The sequence below is a fragment of the Amblyomma americanum genome, chromosome 7 (assembly GCF_052857255.1).
Source record: "Amblyomma americanum isolate KBUSLIRL-KWMA chromosome 7, ASM5285725v1, whole genome shotgun sequence".
NCBI lineage: Eukaryota > Metazoa > Arthropoda > Arachnida > Ixodida > Ixodidae > Amblyomma > Amblyomma americanum.
This window is the reverse complement of record NC_135503.1, coordinates 14,460,440-14,480,249: the sequence shown is the minus strand read 5'-3', so window position 1 is coordinate 14,480,249 and position 19,810 is coordinate 14,460,440. Positions and strand designations below refer to the sequence as shown.

Genomic DNA, 19,810 nt, shown 5'->3' with positions numbered 1-19,810 from the left:
TTTGATTTTCAACCTTTATTGGCAAATGGAAGCAAACTTCTGTGCACACAATATTTCTTCTACGAGAGCTCGAAACGAGTGCCACAGACGGCGACAGTGTGGTGGCGGAACAACGAGATGGTCGACACGTGCACGGCTGTGCAGCCCAGCAGGGGCAACGGGTGCAATTCAGGACAGCATGCGGCGTGCGTGAGCGTGCATCGCGCACTCCGTTATCCACACCAGGAAACGGGCCACGGCCTGTAAGAGACGGCGCAGAGCGAACCACAGTCATGCAGGTGCGACCGCACTGGCGCTGTGAATTATAGGATTGCTGCTGCCTGGAAGTCGGTTCAATAAGACCACTGCACCGCAGGTGTTCTGTGGCCTACTACGCCTTCCACTATATTTCACGAGAGGTGATACCTGTTCTACAATGAGTGGATAAAAAAGAAGCCATTGCTTGTAGCCAAAGGCGGCACAACTTTCCCTTTGGCGGGCCTGGAAGGCTGTCTACGCCTTCCAATGGTCGTTAGGGGTACCAGACTGGATTCAAAGAGAAGGCAAGCGTTACAGGGGGAAGGAGAAGGTTAGGTGGACGGATGAGATTAAGTTAAAATATGCGGGGATAGGATATGGCCGCAGCAGGCGCATAACAGGGTTAGTTGGAGAGGTGTGGGGGAGGCCTTTGCACTGCAGTGGGCTACCTGAAGTAGACGATGATGATGACACCATAGTCAGCACTGAGCTGTGAGGATCATATAACCTTGTGGCTGGTGCTTTTTTAGCCTTAGCTGCTTTCCCGCGATTACATTTGGCCATCAAGTCTGAGTGCACTGTAACATATGCATATACTGCCGTTGGAATTCTCAGTTGGATCACCGTGGTTTGATACTTCAGAAAGTGATGTATATCTGAGGCCGGTGTTTAGGAGGTGTATCGGTACATTTTCCTCATCTTAAAATTCCACTAAGCTATGTGTTTCGTCAAGTTAATCTACAACCTACGTTAATCTACAACTGCAGACACTTTTAAGTGTCTGCGAGGAAGTGGGAGACTATATACTGCCCACACGTTTTCACGAGTGTACATGCTGTCTCATTCATTGGCTTCTACATCGTAGAAGAAAGCAAATAGCGGATGCCCTTACCCACGATGCCTGTATGATGAGCAGAACGGTGCAGGCAGCTGCTGGACCGCTGATGTCGGCTATATACGCCGAAAATAAGGATGATGCCAGGCCTCTGAGAAAGAGTGAATAAAAGGAAGAAAAAAAGATCGCGCGTGAAGTTACAGAGGTGAATATGGTTGTGCGAATTCTATTTTCTTGCAGGGCAAGAAAATAGCTGGCTTAAAAGCTGAACGAAACCACCGCCAGCGTCAAGGAGGCGCCCAACTGGCTAGCCTTTCTTGGAGTTCAGAACGCACTTCGCATGTAAGAGTTGCGCATTTTTAAAGGGACAGGGACAGCGCCAGCAAGCGGCCTAGTTCCCAGAATATTAATGCTATTGGAGGACGCAGAGTGATGGAAGCGAGATCTTGGCTAGATCTATATATATATATATATATATATATATATATATATATATATATATATATATATATATATATATATATATATATACACGCAGCCGAATTTTATCGAGCCACAGCAGTGAGGGTAACCGTGTTTTAATAATAATAATAATAATAATTGGTTTTCGGGGAAAGGAAATGGCACAGTATCTGTCTCATATATCGTTGGGCACCTGAACCGCGCCGTAAGGGAAGGGATAAAGGAGGGAGTTAAAGAAGAAAGAGGTGCCGCAGTGGAGGGCTCCTGAATAATTTCGACCTCCTGGGGATCTTTAACGTGCACTGACGATCCCCAGGTGGTCGAAATTATTCCGGAGCCCTCCACTACGGCACCCCTTTCTTTAACTCCCTCCTTTATCCCTTCCCTTACGGCGCGGTTCAGGTGTCCGACGATATATGAGACAGATACTGCACCATTTCCTTTCCCTAAAAACCAATTATTATTATTATTATTAAAACAGGGTTACCCTCGCCGCTGTGGCTCGACAAAAGCAACCCATCCAGTGCACTTATCTAGCCGGAAGAGCCAAATTTCGTCGAGCCATAGCGCCAAGGGTATTCGCGTTTTCGAAATTCTAAAAACTGATATGACTGTTACTAACGACTGGCTACAAATCTCTAATTGCAACTAGGCGCCTAACTCTACTAGTTTAAAAGTTATTTATTAAAAAGTGGCTAACCAGCTTACTAATTAGGACGATTCACCGGTTTTCTGGTGACCGCGAACACTGGTTATCCTATGCCGCAAAAGACATATTTTTACTCCAAGAAGCTTATTTTAAAAAAAAGTTTGAAAGTGTTGATTGAAACACCTGTATATTCTGTCCTGTCTCAGGCCGGCTAACTTGTATTCCGGCAAAGAAAATAACTGTACAGACAGTGCGAACTACAAAAATGTCGCAGGTAGTGTGGTTTTCGAAGATGCAGTTAAACGCACATTTGGGGCGATTTTTTGCGAACGAAGCGAAGTGGTGCTTTGTAGCCTCGGACGCCTGTTTTTTCGAAGGCGCAACCTTTTCTAAGCGTGAAGGCTGCTGGGCTTTCAAGATGGGAGAAGCCGCTCTGAATGTATTACCGTTTTACTGCTAAGCATGCAAAAAAAGGAGGGGGGTGGGGGGGAGGCTGCGTGTCAGCTTTAAAGAGTAGTTAAAAAGTGTTCCCGGTTGAGCATGCACATACCCCAGTTGGTAGGAAGCATAAGAAACGGCAACCGCTGCTGTTATAGTCCACAGATCACTAGATTGGCTGCGCCATCTGCCGAAAGAAAACACACACAAAAACGTTTATTCCCGAAGGGCCGCTGTTGGTTAGTTTAAGCGACATTTTTCTGATTGCGGAGTGCAGTGCTACATCCGTAATCAAATAGGTAATAATTTCTGAGCTTTAGAAGTTCGAGATTGCAAACGTTTCTTGGATCGTTACCAACTGCGTTTTTTTTTTAGTTGTATCCTACTATAGGCTTATTTCCACAGGCAGAAGTTAATGATCTAGCCTATCTCCTATAGGGGCTTTTGATGGCTTGTTAACAACACAAGAAAGTAAGCTGACCGGAAAACGTGTCGTTGATCTGACGTTTGGAAGCAACAAATTAGCTTTTTTTTTGTTACTAACGCATTTTGAGGACCGGCCCGGAAAAGATAGGGCAAGGCGGAATATCACATTAGAAACGCTTTGCCTGGATTTGCACAAATCTTGAACGTAAATCCGACAGTTTAGAGTTATGCGAGGAATTATTAGCTAAAAATGAAAAAAAAAAACAGAAACACTCTTATAATCTTAAGATTGTCTATGTGTATTCTCTCTCTCTTGGGAGAGAGTAAGCATTTCATTCAGTAGCTTGGGTTAAATCTCAGACGAGGAAAACCCGCTGTGAAAAATGAGATCTTCTGTGACTTACTACATCGGTGTCGGCGTCATAGTTAACACATAATCTTGACGACACTGAGAGACTTACGTTGCGCTGTGAACAACTCTGGCGATGACGGGCAGGAACTGACCTGCCGCTGCGAAGCCAGCTAAGCCTACGCCAAGGCGCGTAAGCCACAGTTTCCTGGGAAAAGAATGGCGCGTCATTGGGATTTGGCAAGTAGCTGCTGCAGTACTCCGTATAATATACACTTTCGAATAAGAGGTGTCTGGCGTGCACACATTACGACAGCTGTTCACGACACTCCGGCTACTGCAGCAGTCGACGCAAGGAACAAGAGCTGTCGCGAATACAGGACATGGGCTGGTTCAGTGAGCATGAACGCCAAGGCGAAGCAATTGCTTCCGTATAAAAACAAGCCTGGGTGTCCTGGAGTGACACAGAAGGCGATCGAAACGCTATGTCCTCTTCTTACCTGGTCGGAAGTCCGGTTTGTCATCTTTTATTAAGATATATTTCTCAACTGCGTGTGTGTTTCCAAGAACATACAAAAATTTTGCAGCCGTAGATCTTACAGCTCTTTTTCTATGAACTTCTTCCATGCTCTGAGCTATGGGTCTCTACGCCTTCAGAAACATGAATGTCTCATTACGCATATTTAGTTACAGACGCACTCTAAGAATACATATTCAATTATACCCTTACAAAACAAACCGTAGAGAACAGTCTATAGAAAATACAAGTCCTACAGACAGCTATAGACAATCTATAGATTTATGACCATACACTTTTAATAGACTTTTGTCTATAAACAGTCTATAGATTATGAATAGACAAAAAGAAATATGTATATGGAGGCATTAGAGTCTAAAGAAGTCTACAGACTGTCTTTAGACTAAAGCAGCCAGCCAACTGGGAAGGCTGCTCAGTGCGCCTCTATTGGAACTACATCCTTGAAAAGGTGGCTATGGGTGTACAGTTACTCACTAACTTCCAATGACACTTGGGCTGCAGAATTGGTACCTTTTTTTAAAACCCCAGTGAAATACAGATATGTATTATAATGTCTGCGGGGTTTGAGGAGTATTAATAGCGCGTCCTACTCGCTTATTGCCAATTGTGTACATTCTTTCCCTGGGATGGAGACATGTGCGGGGTGGTTTTCACACTCACGCTGGAATCGGGATGAAATGGACCGGGCCGACAAAGAGGAATGCCACGCAGGAAACCAGTTGGGCGATGAAAACGACGAGGGCGTCGGCTTCCTGCGAACGGATATATGGTCTTGAGATAAACCTGGATGAGTTTTTTTCCTGTTTGGCTCTGCACCAAACCCTGGCCAATCCCCCACCGTGGGTATGTGCCATCGTATTTGAGGGCAACAACAACAACAACATATATGGTCGCTGTGTATCGCTACCGTCTCTACTGGTTATCGGCAGCAAAACAACAGCCGAATGGCGAATGCCCATCTCATTAGCCTTGCGCAGCCGGACGCGCAAGTCGAGACTGCCTGCTCGACAGCATCGGCATCAGAATGCGGTCTTCGTATTCCTTTGATGTGTTCTGTGGTTGCAGAGCAGGGTATATAAGGGTGCTTTACCGGCACTGTCTGCATGTAGACATTTCAGGACGCAGGACGCAATATTTACAATGCCTCAGTTCACGATGAGGCTTACGGTGTTGAGTGCAACGCATGCTGACACAGGACGGTGTCAGGCTTGTTTATGGAATTTAAGCCTAATTCAACGCGGACAATCTTGCTTTTGGCACAGAGCTATGGTGGGATTGGAAAAAAAATAGTGAAATCTCCCTCCTAACAAGTGATGGCCCGTGCCACTGACTGTAACGGGCCATCATTTGTTAAAAGGGAATAAAAATTATGATGAGACAAAATAAAAGAATTAAAAATAAAGTGGAATGGGAATAAAGGAAGCATGTTGTTGGAGCACTTCAGTAACGCAGTTTCTGGAGGCCACACGGGTGTGACGCGTTCAACTAACCAGCCAAAATTCGATGTCATGTGCCAACTGGCCCGGCGAATTTCTCTCTTTGCAACGAAAAAGAATTGAAGGAAAAAAAAAATAAAGGGAGTGAAGGTAGCGCGTATTGTGATTTAAGCGCATCAAGAACCACAGTGGTCGAAATTAATTCACAGCCTTCAGCTGTGGAGTCCCTCATAGCCTAATGCAGTTCTGGCGTGCTAAAATCCACATGCCATGCTGTGCTAACCATACCATACCATACCATACCATACCATACAATACCATACAATACCGTACCGTACCGTATCGTCCGGACAGGAGCTTTAAGTGTGGGAAAACGCATGCTTATGCACCATAATGCGATGTAGGAACAAGAACTTTCTCTCAGTCCCCCAATCCTTCTGACTACGGTCGTTTTGACCTTTGTCTACAACAGTGCCAAGTTTGTCAGGCTGTGAATGAGGTTTGGGATAGATGTAACGTGAGTAAATAAGAGAAACTACTCGGAAGGCAGTCGTTCAATACATTACGCTCATAGAATCGGTGTCACATTGACTATGTTTGCGTGAATGCTTTGAGAATATTCACTCTTATTGTTTTCGCCAACTGAGTCATTTTTTTTTTCCTTTTTGCGTGCGACCAATGTTAAGTTTTCTTCAAGTATGACAGTCATATAGTCGGAACAAGATGTAATGGGATGTGATCCCTGTCGATATCCACTATACTTTGTCGTCAGTAAACTGGGCCCCAAATGAAGCCGTTCTAGCCGACATACTTGGATAAGCCTCCCTCAGCGAACATGGCAGCTTGTAATGTCGACGTCACTGTTGAGCTTACATTGCTATGACGACCAGACCAAGCCATATTTCTTCCATTCTTCCATACGCGGGATGCCAAGGCCTGGGACACTGCCGTAAACTAATACTGATCTTATCACTAGCAGAAAAGAAAGAAAAAAAACTGCGGTGCCTGTTACATGGATCTGTAACAGCACAGCAGGTGGACTTACGAATTTAGCTGTGATGAGACCGAAGAACATGGCTCCTATGGCATAGGCTCCGAAGATGACGGCGAAGGAGTAATCAAGACGATGGTCGGTTTCTTTCATCTATGAAGTTGATAACATTTATTAATGCAGTTGTGGTCACCATTCACTTGAAGAATTTCCCAACGAGGTACATGCCTACAATACAAATGAATGGCGGCGTCCTTAAACTCTAATCTTGGCAGGGGCTAAACTGCGACCATCTAGTTAGGCATTGCGGTCCTTATTCGTCAACATGCCTTCAGCGATGACAACGAACCACAAACTTGACACCGAGGCTCGTTCCTTACTTCTTATGCGCCGTTTTGAAGGAGTGCTCTGAAGTGAACTTCGATTCTTCCTTCGTGTTGAGCTTAAACCGGTTAACTCGGACCCGCTGCGGTAACTCAGTGGCTACGGCGTTCGGGTGGTGAGGACGAGGTTGCGGGATCGAATCCCCGCCTTGGCGGTCACATTTCTATAGAAGCGAAGCGCAAAAGCACCCTTGTTCTGTGGGATAACAATGCGCATTACAGAGCCACAGGCAGTTGAAATTAACCCGCATCCCTCCACTACGGCGTTCTCTATTTCCCTACGTGTAGCTTCTGGACGTTGAACACCCCGTATGTACCTGTTTTACCTCAGCGCTGTAGTACAGAAAATTTGTTGTTGCCGAGAGGCAGCGGACAAAACCTCCGCTGAGTGCATGGGCTCTGTGTTGACGTTATTTCTCGCGCGCTATTTCAGCTATGCAAGCTGAGAGCAGAGCAGCTGGAGCTAGTATCGAAGCCAGCAGCAACAACAAAACCGGTGCCATGCAGACGGCTCTTGTCATCGTAAGTACCACCTGGATCTCGCCCAGCAGTGCTTTCACAACATTGCGTCTGAGTCACCAATCGGGTTGAGAGTACGATAAATACAAACAGCTTCAGTGATGCGCCTTTCCCGAAAAAAAAAAATGTGTTCACCTACGCGCGGAAAGCAATGAATTTAGTGTAGACCGCAAACTCAAGACCCTGGATTCAAATGGGTCATGTGTCTATTTAAGGACTCGCCCTTGGTCTCAGGCATTTCATTGCCTGTATGTTGGAAACCTTATGCCTTCTTGTGTCACGCACAAAATGCTCTAAATAAAACAAAAGCAAATTGAGTATAGCGCCCGTGAAGTTACTCCCACCGACTGCCCCCCCCCCCTTTTTTTTTTCGGAGCCGATATCTATAGCCGTCGTTTTGCTGCTAACTCCGGTGACCGTGCTGATTAATGCTTCTCAGGAACAGCACTCACCGAGGTGAGGTGCGCGATGAGCGTGGTGTCGAAGTGGGCCATGGTGATGCCTCCCAGGGCCAGAGTCGCCAGATCCACTAGCACCCGGACGTCGCCCAAGAAAGCAATGGCGCTGCAGGAACCCAGGTTCAGCGTCTTCTCGTAAGGAACGCCTGCGAACCACGCCCCTCTGGGTCAGTGCCAAGAACGCCAAGATGTCCTGATACGCTGTTCTTCCTTTTACGCACCCTACCGCGGCGGCTGCGTTTTTATGGAGGAAAAACGCTAAGGCGCCCGTGTGCTGTGCGATGCCAGTGCACGTTAAAGATCCCCAGGTGGTCGAAATTATTCCGGAGCCCTCCACTACGGCACCTCCTTCTTCCTTTCTTCTTTCACTCCCTCCCTTATCCCTTCCCTTACGGCGCGGTTCAGGTGTCCAACGATATATGAGACAGATACTGCGCCATTTCGTTTCCACCAAAAACCAATTATTATTATTATTTTACGCAGACGACACATCTTAGGGCATCCAGCGCTAACTGGCAGCTTTCACTGAACCTCAGGGGTTTTGGCGTTCGGCTGTTGAGACCAAGGTCGCGGGTCGAATCGCGCCTGCGACGGCCGTGTTTCGATTCAGGCGAAATGCTAACCCTCTCGTGTCCTGTGCGATGTCAATGCACGTAAAAGAACCTCTCATGGGCGAAACTTAACCGGAGCCCTAAATTATGGTACAGCAAGTTGGACCCAAGCTTCCTTATTTCACTCACCGCCGACGCAGCATGCAGAGCAAGAATTCTGTCTTTCTGCATCAGAAAAAAGGTTTTGCCACCAGACATACGAGCACTTTTCGGGTGCCTAAATCCCTCCAGAGGGCACGCTGCCAGAATCTGCAAGCTTCTTCGTTCTGAATGGCAACGACAAGCACGTATGTACAAGGATTGCCTATACGCAAAATTAAGCACTCATGGGTCGCCGTCTACGAGGAAGATATTGTGGTCACAGTGGAAGAAATGCCTGGACTGTACTACTGAATTCTTGTGGCAACCAGTCCTTCGCGGGCTTCGGGACTCATTGGCTCCAAGGAACACCACAACACGAAACCAGGTCCACACAGAGGACGGTGTCCGCCTTCCGGAAGGAGTTCGTCGAGTGCTGGAAAGAGGGCCGAAATTCGCCATAGAACCAAAACTGACCGCCTCCGAACAGTTGGCCTTAGTGAGACGGATTTCTCGACGGGCAACGGACCGCAACATCGATGGGTGTATTTGGAGTGGCGTAGATGTGCTCGACCAACACAAGCAATCAAACTCCAGGGTGCCATTTCGAAAGACGCTATCCTTCCTTCAAAAAGAGGCACTGTGTGTTCTGCCTGCCGATAAAGAAGGTGGGTTTGCAGTGTTTTCTGTGGGGACCTTCTCCCGTAAAGCATCACAGGCTGTGAATGCTGCGTTTGACAGCAAAAATGTTTCACTAAAAAGAGCGAAATCAAAGGCAAAGAAACTGTGCAACAAGCTCAATCTAACAGGACTTGTAACCCACATAGACAAGAGTGAGAATTTGTCATTACAAATGTTGTTTGCCGCCAAAACGCACAAGCCAGAGTGCCCTTTCAGGGTCATAGTGTCGGAGCGTGGGACGTGGCAAAAGAACATTGGAATTTTCTTGCAGGACCAGCTGAAAAAGCTTACCTTTGATGACCCGTTCCTAATCAGAAATTCCAATGAAGTTGCTAACTATCTCAATTCTGTAGAAGGAAAATCAGTGACGGCTTTTTCTATTGACATCAAGGATTTGTTTTATTCACTCCCGCATGATAGATTAATGTCGTGTGTAGAAACGTGCATTGATAAGGCAGGAGCTGTTGCATTCCAGAATGAGTCGGGTATAGATGTAGGGGGCTTTTTGGAACTATTGCATCTTTATCTGACATCTACATATGTAGACTGGGGAAAAAACACGTATCTACAAAAGCAAGGTGTGTGTATAGGCTCATGCATAGCGCCCTTGTTGAGCGATTTATTTCTGGCTGAGTGTGACAATGTGTTGTTAACACGTCTGGACGGCTGCCAAGTTTTAAACGTGGCACGATATGTTGACGACTTTCTGATTATAATAGAAAGGACAGACCGACCTCTTGACGAAACATTCGGGAGCATTCTAAGAATATTCGAGGAGTGTTTAAACCCCCTAACTTTGACCAATGAACTGCCTCTGGATGAAAGCATCCGTTTCTTGGACTTAAGCCTCCGGTTTACGAACAACCATGCCTGTTGGATTTATGATCCTAGGGGAAAAAAGCCGATACTTCCGTACGATTCGGCACACTCGAAATTGGTGAAAAGGGGTATAGCTAAGCTTTGCTTTCGTAATGCATTAAACAAGTCGTGTTTTCACACAGTTGAGGAAAGCCTACTGAAACAAACTGCCCGTCTAGGTGCGGCTGGCTACCCCAGTGAATTGCTAGTGTCAGTGGCGGAAGGTGTTCTAAAAGAGAAAAAAGCGGAAGGGCAGACGGGATGCAATCAACAAAAGGGACAAAGAGATGATAAACAAAAAGTTGTGGTCATCCCTTATATGCATAAGATCTCGCACAACCTTAAGAAAATAGCCAAGAAGGCCGATGTTAAGGTTGTGTTTTCTGCCCCAGAAAAACTAATAAAACTGTGCAAAGCGACAAATCCAATGAAAAAGCCTCGTCCTGGATGCAAAATCAACCACCAGAATCCTTTTGTTGCATGTGATCAGGGTGTTGTTTATGAAATTAAGTTACCGTGTGGAAGCAGATACATCGGCCAGACCGGTCGGTGTCTTAACGAAAGATTACTGGAGCATAACAACAATGTAAGATCCATTGCTTCATCAGGTTTTCTGGCTAAGCACTGTCACCGTTGCAATCATAAACCTGCCTGCATACCCGACCTTCACGGCTGCAAAATCCTGGCACGAAACAAGTGCACAATAACAAGGGAAATTATCGAGGCCAGGGCGATAGCAAAAGCGGAGGACTCATGTGTCAGCACCCCGTCTATCCTTCTTTCAACAAAAGAGATGGAATTCTTGGATATGCAACGTTAAGCGATGATTTTGGATGCTGGCTTCTTATCCGCCTTTTATGTGCTGTTTATATGTTTTTTGAATGCTGTATGCTGTGCTGTATATATTTCGCCATGCTTCTCAATAAAACCTCAGTTGCTAGTTCAGCGCTTGTCCCCTTCTTTCTGTCTGTGTCTGCTTGTGCGCTGTTTTTTCACCAAGATTCACCAAGCTTTCCAAGTTGCGCGCAACACGAGTCCCCCTTCTAATCGCTCACTTCAGTAAACTAATTGAAATTATCTGGAGGGCAAAGAAAGAAAATATGAATGCTTCTTAACTAAGGTGTGACGGCGGCCAACAGCAATGGCTTGGTTTCGTCTCTGTCGAAAGCGAAAGTACAACTACCAAAAAGCATTGCCTCATCGTAAGATGAACCAATCGATGACTTCCCCCCTCTTTTCCATTTGAGTCCATGCCGCAGCTGGCTGCCTTCAGCTGCGGGTTTGGAACACAGTCTGAAGCCTGACTAAGATAAAGAAGCACCGCGGAGCAAGCTTCAATGGCGAGCCCGAGTTTCTGACGCAAGCTATGTTTCTTTGTACGACGCCGACCGGGCACTTACTGCTATCCGCTTTTCGATTTTCCATCCAGAGACCGTGAGAGTCGCCCATCGCTGTTCTGTACTCCACTCATACCAGTCTGATCGTAGAGCGGTTGCTTACCGAGCACTCAACTGAGAGCTTTTTTAAGGCAGGACCGAATTTTACAGCGACATTTTGCGCCTTTCTGCCTGCAAATTCTGTCCGTCCGGTTTCCGTCCATTCCTGACTGTTGCAACGCTAAACGCTAACCATAAAATGGTTCTCTGTGGTAAACCGCTCGCTTATTCGCGCTGAAATTTGACGTAGAGATGGCATACGACAGTATTTCTGTTTCAGTACGAAGTTTGTATCATGCATTTCCCTGCTTCTATCAGAATTAATTATAAATCGGCTTCGTCTGCAGCATCGGAGACTGAAAACAGCTTTCACCTAGGTGTATGGAGAAAGGAAACAACGTCCTCCATGCATAGGTGATATTGGTGGCGCCATCTGGTGCCTATCCAAAGAATGATTGTTTTAGCACTGAAGGTGAGATGAAGGGTGAGGGAGCAATGGGGGACTCATCTGAAGATGATTTATGGACTGCTTTTGCTCAATATTGTGAAAAATATCACATGGACCGACCATTTTGACTCGCCTCTGAACATCGCTAACTCTGCTGCTATGACCAGAGCAGACGCAATGGCGTCGACATCGACGGACTTCCACAAGTGCCGCTGTCTATCGCTGAAAACGCGATCGCCTTCGGAAGCGACAGGCGGGATCTTTAACCACGGCAGGCCAAATCTTTGACAACAGAAGACCAGCATGAATTACGTGTCGTACTTCAGCTATCGCAAGCCGTTACTTGCCGCCCTAGGCGACAGCACAAAACACACGAATGAATAAAAGTACATTTTCTAAAAAAAAAATTATGGCAACGAAACACGGGTCAGCACGTCTGCATTCCTGCATTAAGTAGTCTAGGCGTAGCACGCATTATACCGATACTTTTCTTCTTTTCAGACCGTCTTTAAGGCTCTTGAGAGCTCCGCATTAATTAAGACCACCTAGAATCCTTTATAATGCATCGAAGTTCCAATAAATCCGTGTTTCTGCGTTTCATCTGCCATGAAATGGGGTTTAATTCGCGGCTAATCTAGCTGTTTGTTTTAAGCGAGATTCTTCGAGCAATATGAACAACCTAATCTCTGACCTTGAAATTAAGCAAATCATCTCTTAAAGCATGTCACTGGAGTCATCTTCTGAAGTACTTTAAACTAAACATTTAGACAGGAACCTTGCGTACGATTTGCCTACTCTGTCCTCAGCTTGGTCTACATTACGTAAACTATGGTACTCAGAACAGAGATAACCAAATAGCACGATTGCGTAGTATGTTTTGCTGCACGATAGACTGAATCTAGGAAAGTAAAACCATATTTCTCAATTACAAAAAACAGTCAAGCGCACCTTCTCCCCTCGTACTTCTTTTGACAATTTTTTTCTCTCTCTCTCGGCATGAGTGACTACAAAATAGATGTAACACTTTTTAGTTTTCTTTCCCTTTTAGGTAAACTGCCTGAGTTCTGTACGATATAATGTATGTGTGTTGTAAAATCAATAATCACTTGTATTTTCTTAGACAGCCAGTGGTCGTTGTACTTTATAAAATATTTTCGCATTTTTCTATGTGTCGTGAAGTATAATATTCATAGAGTGCAAACGCGCTCTCATGACTTGCAATCCCGAGGCGGAGCCCTTGTCAGGAGACAGGCCGTCTCCGTTTGACCGTCTCGTGGATGTACGGTACTATTTATATACGCATGTGCGAATAAGTGAATGAGAATCGATGAAATATTTTAGGAAGCAGCGGTCAATCATTACTTGTTGCGCATTGTTTTGTAAACTGGAGGCGATACAATAAGGAAGAACTACACAATTCTCAGTGCCGACCGGTCGAGCTGTATACTGTCCAAATCTTTCGAGCAAGCCATCTCCGGGCTGCAGCCTGTGCCCGCTCGGTGCTGTATTCATAACACTGACAGCGCGTAGGACTGTTTCCTGAGTGTATGAGACCTTTTACCCGCCGCGGTGGCTCAGTGGTTAGGGCGCCCGGCTGCTGAGCCGGAGTTCCCGGATTCGAACCCGGCCGCGGCGGCTGCGTTTTTATGGAGGAAAAACGCTAAGGCGCCCGTGTGCTGTGCGATGTCAGTGCACGTTAAAGATCCCCAGGTGGTCGAAATTATTCCGGAGCCCTCAACTACGGCACCTCTTCCTTCCTTTCTTCTTTCACTCCCTCCTTTATCCCTTCCCTTACGGCGCGGTTCAGGTGTCCAACGATCTATGAGACAGATACTGCTCCTTTTCCTTTCCCCCAAAACCAATTATTATTATTATTATTATTATTATTATTATTATTATTATTATTATTATTATTATTATTATTATTATTATTATTATTATTTATGAGACCTGCAATCTGGTCAGTGACCACATCCAACCTTGTATAGGCAATGCCTCGAGCAGCTATGAGCGGCAGCGTATGCGCCAACTGCCGCCTGTACAGCAACAAGGTTGGCAACCCTATTTATGGAACACGGGGAAATGAAGAGTGTCACAGGGGGCTTACCTAAAAGCGATAACAAACCCTAGAGTGTATATAAAATTGTATATGTAGCCCGTAATTTTTCGGTTCAAAACCGGAGTTAATTGGCCAACAGTGAGACCGATCCATAACAAAATATGGCAGAAAACAGAACGCATCCTAAATGACGTTAAAAGTCACTAAGCATTCCGATTTTCGACCTAAAAGAATGGACACACCCAAAAATAGTTACGTATTAAGGGTAAAAAAAAATACAGGCAAGAAAGCAGACTCTAAGCGCTGTCCTCCACGCCCAAAACGCGGCTCTAATACGCTACTCCACAGCGCCAACGGCAAGCCAGCGTTTTGAATGTATTATTATAACCAGTTTCGATGTGGCTGACCCGCTGCGGTGGCTCAGTGGTTAGGACGCTCGGCTACTGATCCGGAGTTCCCCGATTCGAACCCGACCGCTGCGGCTGCGTCTTTATGGAGGCAAAACGCCAAGGCGCCCGTGTGCTGTGCGATGTCAGTGCACGCTAAAGATCCCCAGGTGGTCGAAATTATTCTGGAGCTCTCCACTACGACACCTCTTTTTTCTTTCACTCCCTCCTTTATCCCTTTCCTTACAGCGCGGTTCAGGTGTCCAGCGATATACGAGACAGATACTGCGCCATTTCATTTCCCTAAAAAAACCAATTTTCATTTCATTTTTCACCCGCCGGTTAGTGGCGCTGTCATCGCTGGCTGTACCGGCTGCATTTGCAAATAAGCGAGCCGGTACTACACGTGGAGGTCTCAAAGCACATGGCTGCCGACGTCCAAGGGCATTGAGCAAGGTCTGTATACGCTGCAGCATGCTGGCGCTCCACTTATACTGTGTCATTCGCCACGCAGTCCAGGTGCGAAAAATGTGGGTAAGCACGCGCTGCGCATGCGCGCTGCACTCGACAGGCATGGCAGCTCTCACGTGCCCTCACATGAGTCCAGGGGCAGAGCGACCGCAATCAGGACGCCGAGCAGCATGCAGCCACCGACGGCGAAGTAGGGAAGCGGGTAGATCCACACCTGCGCACGCATGTGTGTTTGTGACGTCACAGTTCCCGCACATATGCCCGGCAGCGACCTTCGCGCTGTTTTCGCGCGTTCGGCATTGGCAGTCTCGCTACAATCATGTTTGTGCGTGCTTTGGACGACTGTACTTCGGAGCACACGTCACTGGAATTTACTGTTGCAGTTGGGGCGAGACATTTAAGGAAAGTTTGCGGCAAGGCTTGAGTGACTCAGCCTTGACTCACTCTGCTGTCACCCCCCCCCCCCCCCCCCCCACTGACAGTTAAAAAAAAAGAGAAGAAACATGACCCCTCGGAGGTACGGCATTGCGGGCTATAAAATCAGCATTTTCAGGAAGGCAGGTAAGTAGGTATGGCGAACAAAATTTTGTTGAACTCCGGAAACATTCTTTGCTCTCATGCGCAGGCTGTATACTTTTCGAACATGGGTGGACTTTTTTTAAAAATCAGTTTCATATGTGGATTAGACAGATGAAATAAAGAAGTACTTTTCATCTGTTGATGTGACGTAGCACTGATATTAACACCTCTTTTTGGGCTAGTTGGTGCATACTTGAATTAGAGAAAAACTAACGACAAACCGTGCAAACCACAAGACAAAAACGAAGATGAGACACGAGCGCTCGTGTCTCATCTTCGTTCTTGTCTTGTGGTTTGCATGGTTTGGCGCTAGTTTTTCTCTAATTCAAGTAGCACTGATAATTGAACCGCACATCGAGACTAAAAAAAAACATTCAGTTTCCGATGCTGGTATCATGTGGAAAATCTGAACGTAACAGTAACAGCAAGAATCCTTGTTTGTTCACACGTAAAAGGATGAGGTTATCATTGCTTGTTGTAAATAACATTCACGAAGGAGTGTAAACTAAGTACAAATAGCGTCTTCTTTTGAGTTATTTCATTTCGAAGCGGGAAGATTTCGTTCTCACCTCAATAAGTTCGTATCCCAGAATGGGCCCCAGCACACCACCGATGCCGACTGCGACCTCCGACAAGATCTGCGCCGAGAACATATAATAAAAATAAGGTTTCAAAATCTGAAACTTGGGATGGTTCAAGGATTTAAACCCTTGCTTTATCGCGCTGTTCTGATTTTAGGGGCGCAAATGCAGAATACGAAAAATAAGATAGTCGACATTTGCTCAAGCATCGCCGAAACGTATCATCACGGGTCGAAAAGCATGATTATGCATGGAATAGACATGCGCAGCGAAATGATCGCTCAGTCACTCATCACTGATTACTTGATGCACTACATCCGGGGAAATTGTGTCGGAATCGTCAGTGCTCCTGCTTCGTTGAGAGTTCGCGGACCTGGTCTTATTTTCGTTTTGAGCGATACAGCTACGCAATCCTAATAATGCGACAAGGCTGAGGTTATTGCCACAGTAGTGCACCTTAGCTATTTGACATATCAGAGTTGTCTCTGCAGATTTTTTGTTATTGTGAATTGAAGAGATATTGGCATCCGACCATTATGCTTCTTCTTTCGTAATGTAACAAATGCGTCTTACGGAACGAAACACAATTTCGGAATGAATAAGCGAGTTTCATCCTGTCTTTTCGGACTAACGAATTCTCCAAGCATTCAGAGCAGACACCAGGTAGCGAAACCAGCCGAAACAGGACGCGTACACAAGAAAAGGAATTCACAAGGACGACGCTGGACACACAATTGAAAATTTTACTTGACCAAAGTTGACTTTGATCAAGTAAACTTTAAAGATCAAGTAAACTTTAAAGTGTTGATCAAGTAAAGTTAACCTGATCAATTTAATTTGACTGCGTCAGCGATACGTCAGTCAAGTTCTCTTCTAAAAAATACCGATTCATGAGTGGGACATAGTCTCCATGTGCAAGATAGCAGTATTTTTAATGACTGACCTTTCATTTGCTTTCGTTTTCTTTCTCTTTGTCGCGTTGCTTGCTCACGCGCATGTGTGCCCTTCTCTGCTCGATCCTTTGATCAAGTAAAACTTTCAGCAATTCCTTTTCTTGTGTACGCGTCCTGTTTCCGCTGGTTTCTATACGTGGAACAACAAGCTACGCTTCTACAATTCAGAGCACGATTTCATGCACTGATAACTAAAACATATCAGTTTTCAGCGCAGTTTACGACGTCTTGTCTTGCATTCTGTCTCTTCGCCTAGTTATCCTCCCGACAGAACTCACCATTAAACTCACGCGCAGAACTCACCAGTGGCACGATGTAGGCGCTTTGGTGCTTGTAGAAGAGGAGGCTGTACATAGCCGTGAAGTACAATGAGAGGCCCACACCCCCGATGGACTTCATCGTCGCGGCCAGGGCCATGAACATGGTCTGGTTGACCGGCAGCCAGTGCAGAGCGCTGCGGACCACTTTCATTACCTGATTTCGCTCGCTGGAACCAATAGCTTCATAATGCGCCCGCGGCATGGACATTCACGCGGTGACGGCTACCGTTTTTTCTAGCTATACGATGAAAGTGTATGTAAAATAAAATGATATTAGGTGGAGGAACCCAACGTGAACACTGTGATCTCTTTCCTTCTATGTCCTTTGCTCGCCTGCGAAGCTATCCTAATTGTATTCAATACATACTTATTGGCTCAGTTCAGAAAAGATTACGGCCTGTGTGAAAGACGAAATGTGTGCTGTGGAAGAATTCGCTTTGTGAGAACGTGGAATAATACGTTTGCATGTTTTGCTTATTTAAATACTCTGAACATCACGAATAAATTAAAGTAGAGAACTTCTGCAATTCATTCTTCCTTCCCACTTAAATGCATATGTATATAATAATTTTTGTCTATTCAGTTCATCAAACAGTTCTTTGCGTGCCACGTATGCAAAAATGTAAGCTTTGCTCTTGTTCATTTTTAATGCCGGTGCCTGTGTTTAAACAATGTAAATACTGTCTCTGTATTCTATAATTTAGATTTTTTCTCTTGAATACCTCTGCACCGATGAAACTTCACTTTTTATGCTATTGTATACCTGTTATTACACTACACAATTGCCTTTGTTTTAAAAACCTTGCTGTCAAGAACCTGCCATGTGAATAGGGGCTGCGGCTTTGTTTAGTTGTATCTGACAGATTTTTATGCACCTCCTCTGTCTTTATGTCAACAGGGCAGAAATAAAATAGTTTTAATTTTAATCATAGTTCGTCCTTTAGTTACCCTATGTTGTACGACCGATTTATATTCAGAAGAAATCATTGTCGCGCCAGAAAACCCATGTTAGTCGGATTTTGTCTTTGCTCTACCGATTAAGTCCACATCGCTATCGCTTCAGATTTTACAACCTCCATGCTGGAACAGCATAAGATTTCTATATCAGATTTGTTTTAATGTTTATTATTTTTGCCCATTGCCATTGCCTAAAGAGAAATGATGCGCCTCTGCTATCTTCGGGCCCTTCTCAGAGGCTCGGTGGTCAGCATGAACACAATAATATTAGGCGGAGAGTCGTTATATTATAGAGGCTTAACTTTCTTCTCGTTATCGCGCTCGTTATCGTTATGGCGGAGATAATTACCCAAGTGCTGCGACAGCCAATGCTTTCAGCACTACTCCACAAACCAGAAGATGACTCGGGTAGATGACAGACATCTGACGAAAAGAAGAAAGACATGAAAGAACCGAATAAGTAAACAGCGCAGCAAAGACGCCATTCATCTTACATTTTGAATGTTGTGAAGCTACAGGCACATCTAGGTTAATGTCCTGAATAAACGTTATTTCATTTCTTTTCTATAATAAGTATATAGGCTTGACATACCAAACAGTGGGACAGGAGGGCCCCAACCATGGCGGTGGCTCTAGTTGCGCTGAAGAGGGAGCCTGTCGCGAAGTAGTTAAGTCCGTGACGCATCGCCTGAAAGGAGTGGACGAAACTTTAGTTTGTCATCTTGAGAATTCCTCTGCTGCGTACATTCCCTGGGGGCGCGCGCACCGAGGCACTCTAGGAAGCTGTAGCAAAGCTTCCAGTGACTCTAGGAAGCTGTAGGAGTGCACCTTTGAAAGAACGGAATCACGCTCCAGCACCGTATATAGCCTTTAGGCACTGTTCGCAGCCATAGAGACATCGCGATAATAAATTCACGCGTACTGCAACAGCACATGCAATGTTTGACGGTTTATCTCGCTTAATTAAATAACAAGCTATTTATTTACTGGCTCACAGCCGGGATTCCCCAGCAGTTGCGATATTTATTTTTTGTATCATCAGTCACCTGTGATATGTCTGGACATTGGGGAAGGCAGATTAAGAATAAAAATATAAAGAGCATCTCGCTCCAAAGGCTCAATTGAAGCAGTGCTGACAGCTATCTGACAGAGTCACTCACTCACCACGCAAACGCACGCACGCACACATACACATATAAAAAATAAGTAACCTAATGCGTATGTAAGGAATTGTCGCACTTTTCGCGTTTTGAAACGATATAAGTAAAACACTGTGCACACTGTTCTCTTAGATCGTGTTCGATGTTAGCTTGATGTAAAGGTTCGATGCACTTCATTCGCAACGCCAGTCACGGCTAGCTGATAACAAGTAAACGTTTGCCGATAACTGATTGCTTGGTGGTAAGATTAAAGAAAGAGAGTCGGCGCACATTCCTGGGTACTTAGTAATGGCTAGGCAGAATGTGCAGAGGCCTCGCTGTGCGCTAAACTAGCTCGCAGGTGGCACCTTGACGTCAAAGGCGCATTTCGGCCTCTAACGTTATCAGTCTGCACAATGACGTCCATGGCGTGTAAAGTTCAAGAAAAAAAAAGTAAAGGAAGGCTCACACGGCGTTAGCGCACACACAGGTGCAGGAACTCGTTCTGGTTAGGCACGAGGTCAGAGCAGCA

At 45.5% G+C, this 19,810-nt stretch overlaps 1 protein-coding gene across 1 annotated transcript in view; it reads right to left on the bottom strand.

The window, feature by feature from the left end:
* The window catches only part of LOC144098536 (uncharacterized), a 35,168-nt gene continuing 15,358 nt past the window's right edge, over nt 1-19,810 (bottom strand). Inside the window, exons 3-14 of the mRNA XM_077631254.1 lie at nt 18,732-18,827; nt 18,489-18,562; nt 17,166-17,316; nt 15,898-15,966; nt 14,876-14,963; nt 7,716-7,867; nt 6,416-6,514; nt 4,595-4,686; nt 3,509-3,604; nt 2,734-2,808; nt 1,130-1,223; nt 1-240 (exon numbers count right to left, since the gene is read on the bottom strand). Of these exons, the coding sequence (XP_077487380.1) occupies nt 169-240; nt 1,130-1,223; nt 2,734-2,808; nt 3,509-3,604; nt 4,595-4,686; nt 6,416-6,514; nt 7,716-7,867; nt 14,876-14,963; nt 15,898-15,966; nt 17,166-17,316; nt 18,489-18,562; nt 18,732-18,827 (1,158 nt within the window). The 3' untranslated portion in view covers nt 1-168. The remainder of the gene's footprint in view (nt 241-1,129; nt 1,224-2,733; nt 2,809-3,508; nt 3,605-4,594; nt 4,687-6,415; nt 6,515-7,715; nt 7,868-14,875; nt 14,964-15,897; nt 15,967-17,165; nt 17,317-18,488; nt 18,563-18,731; nt 18,828-19,810) is intronic.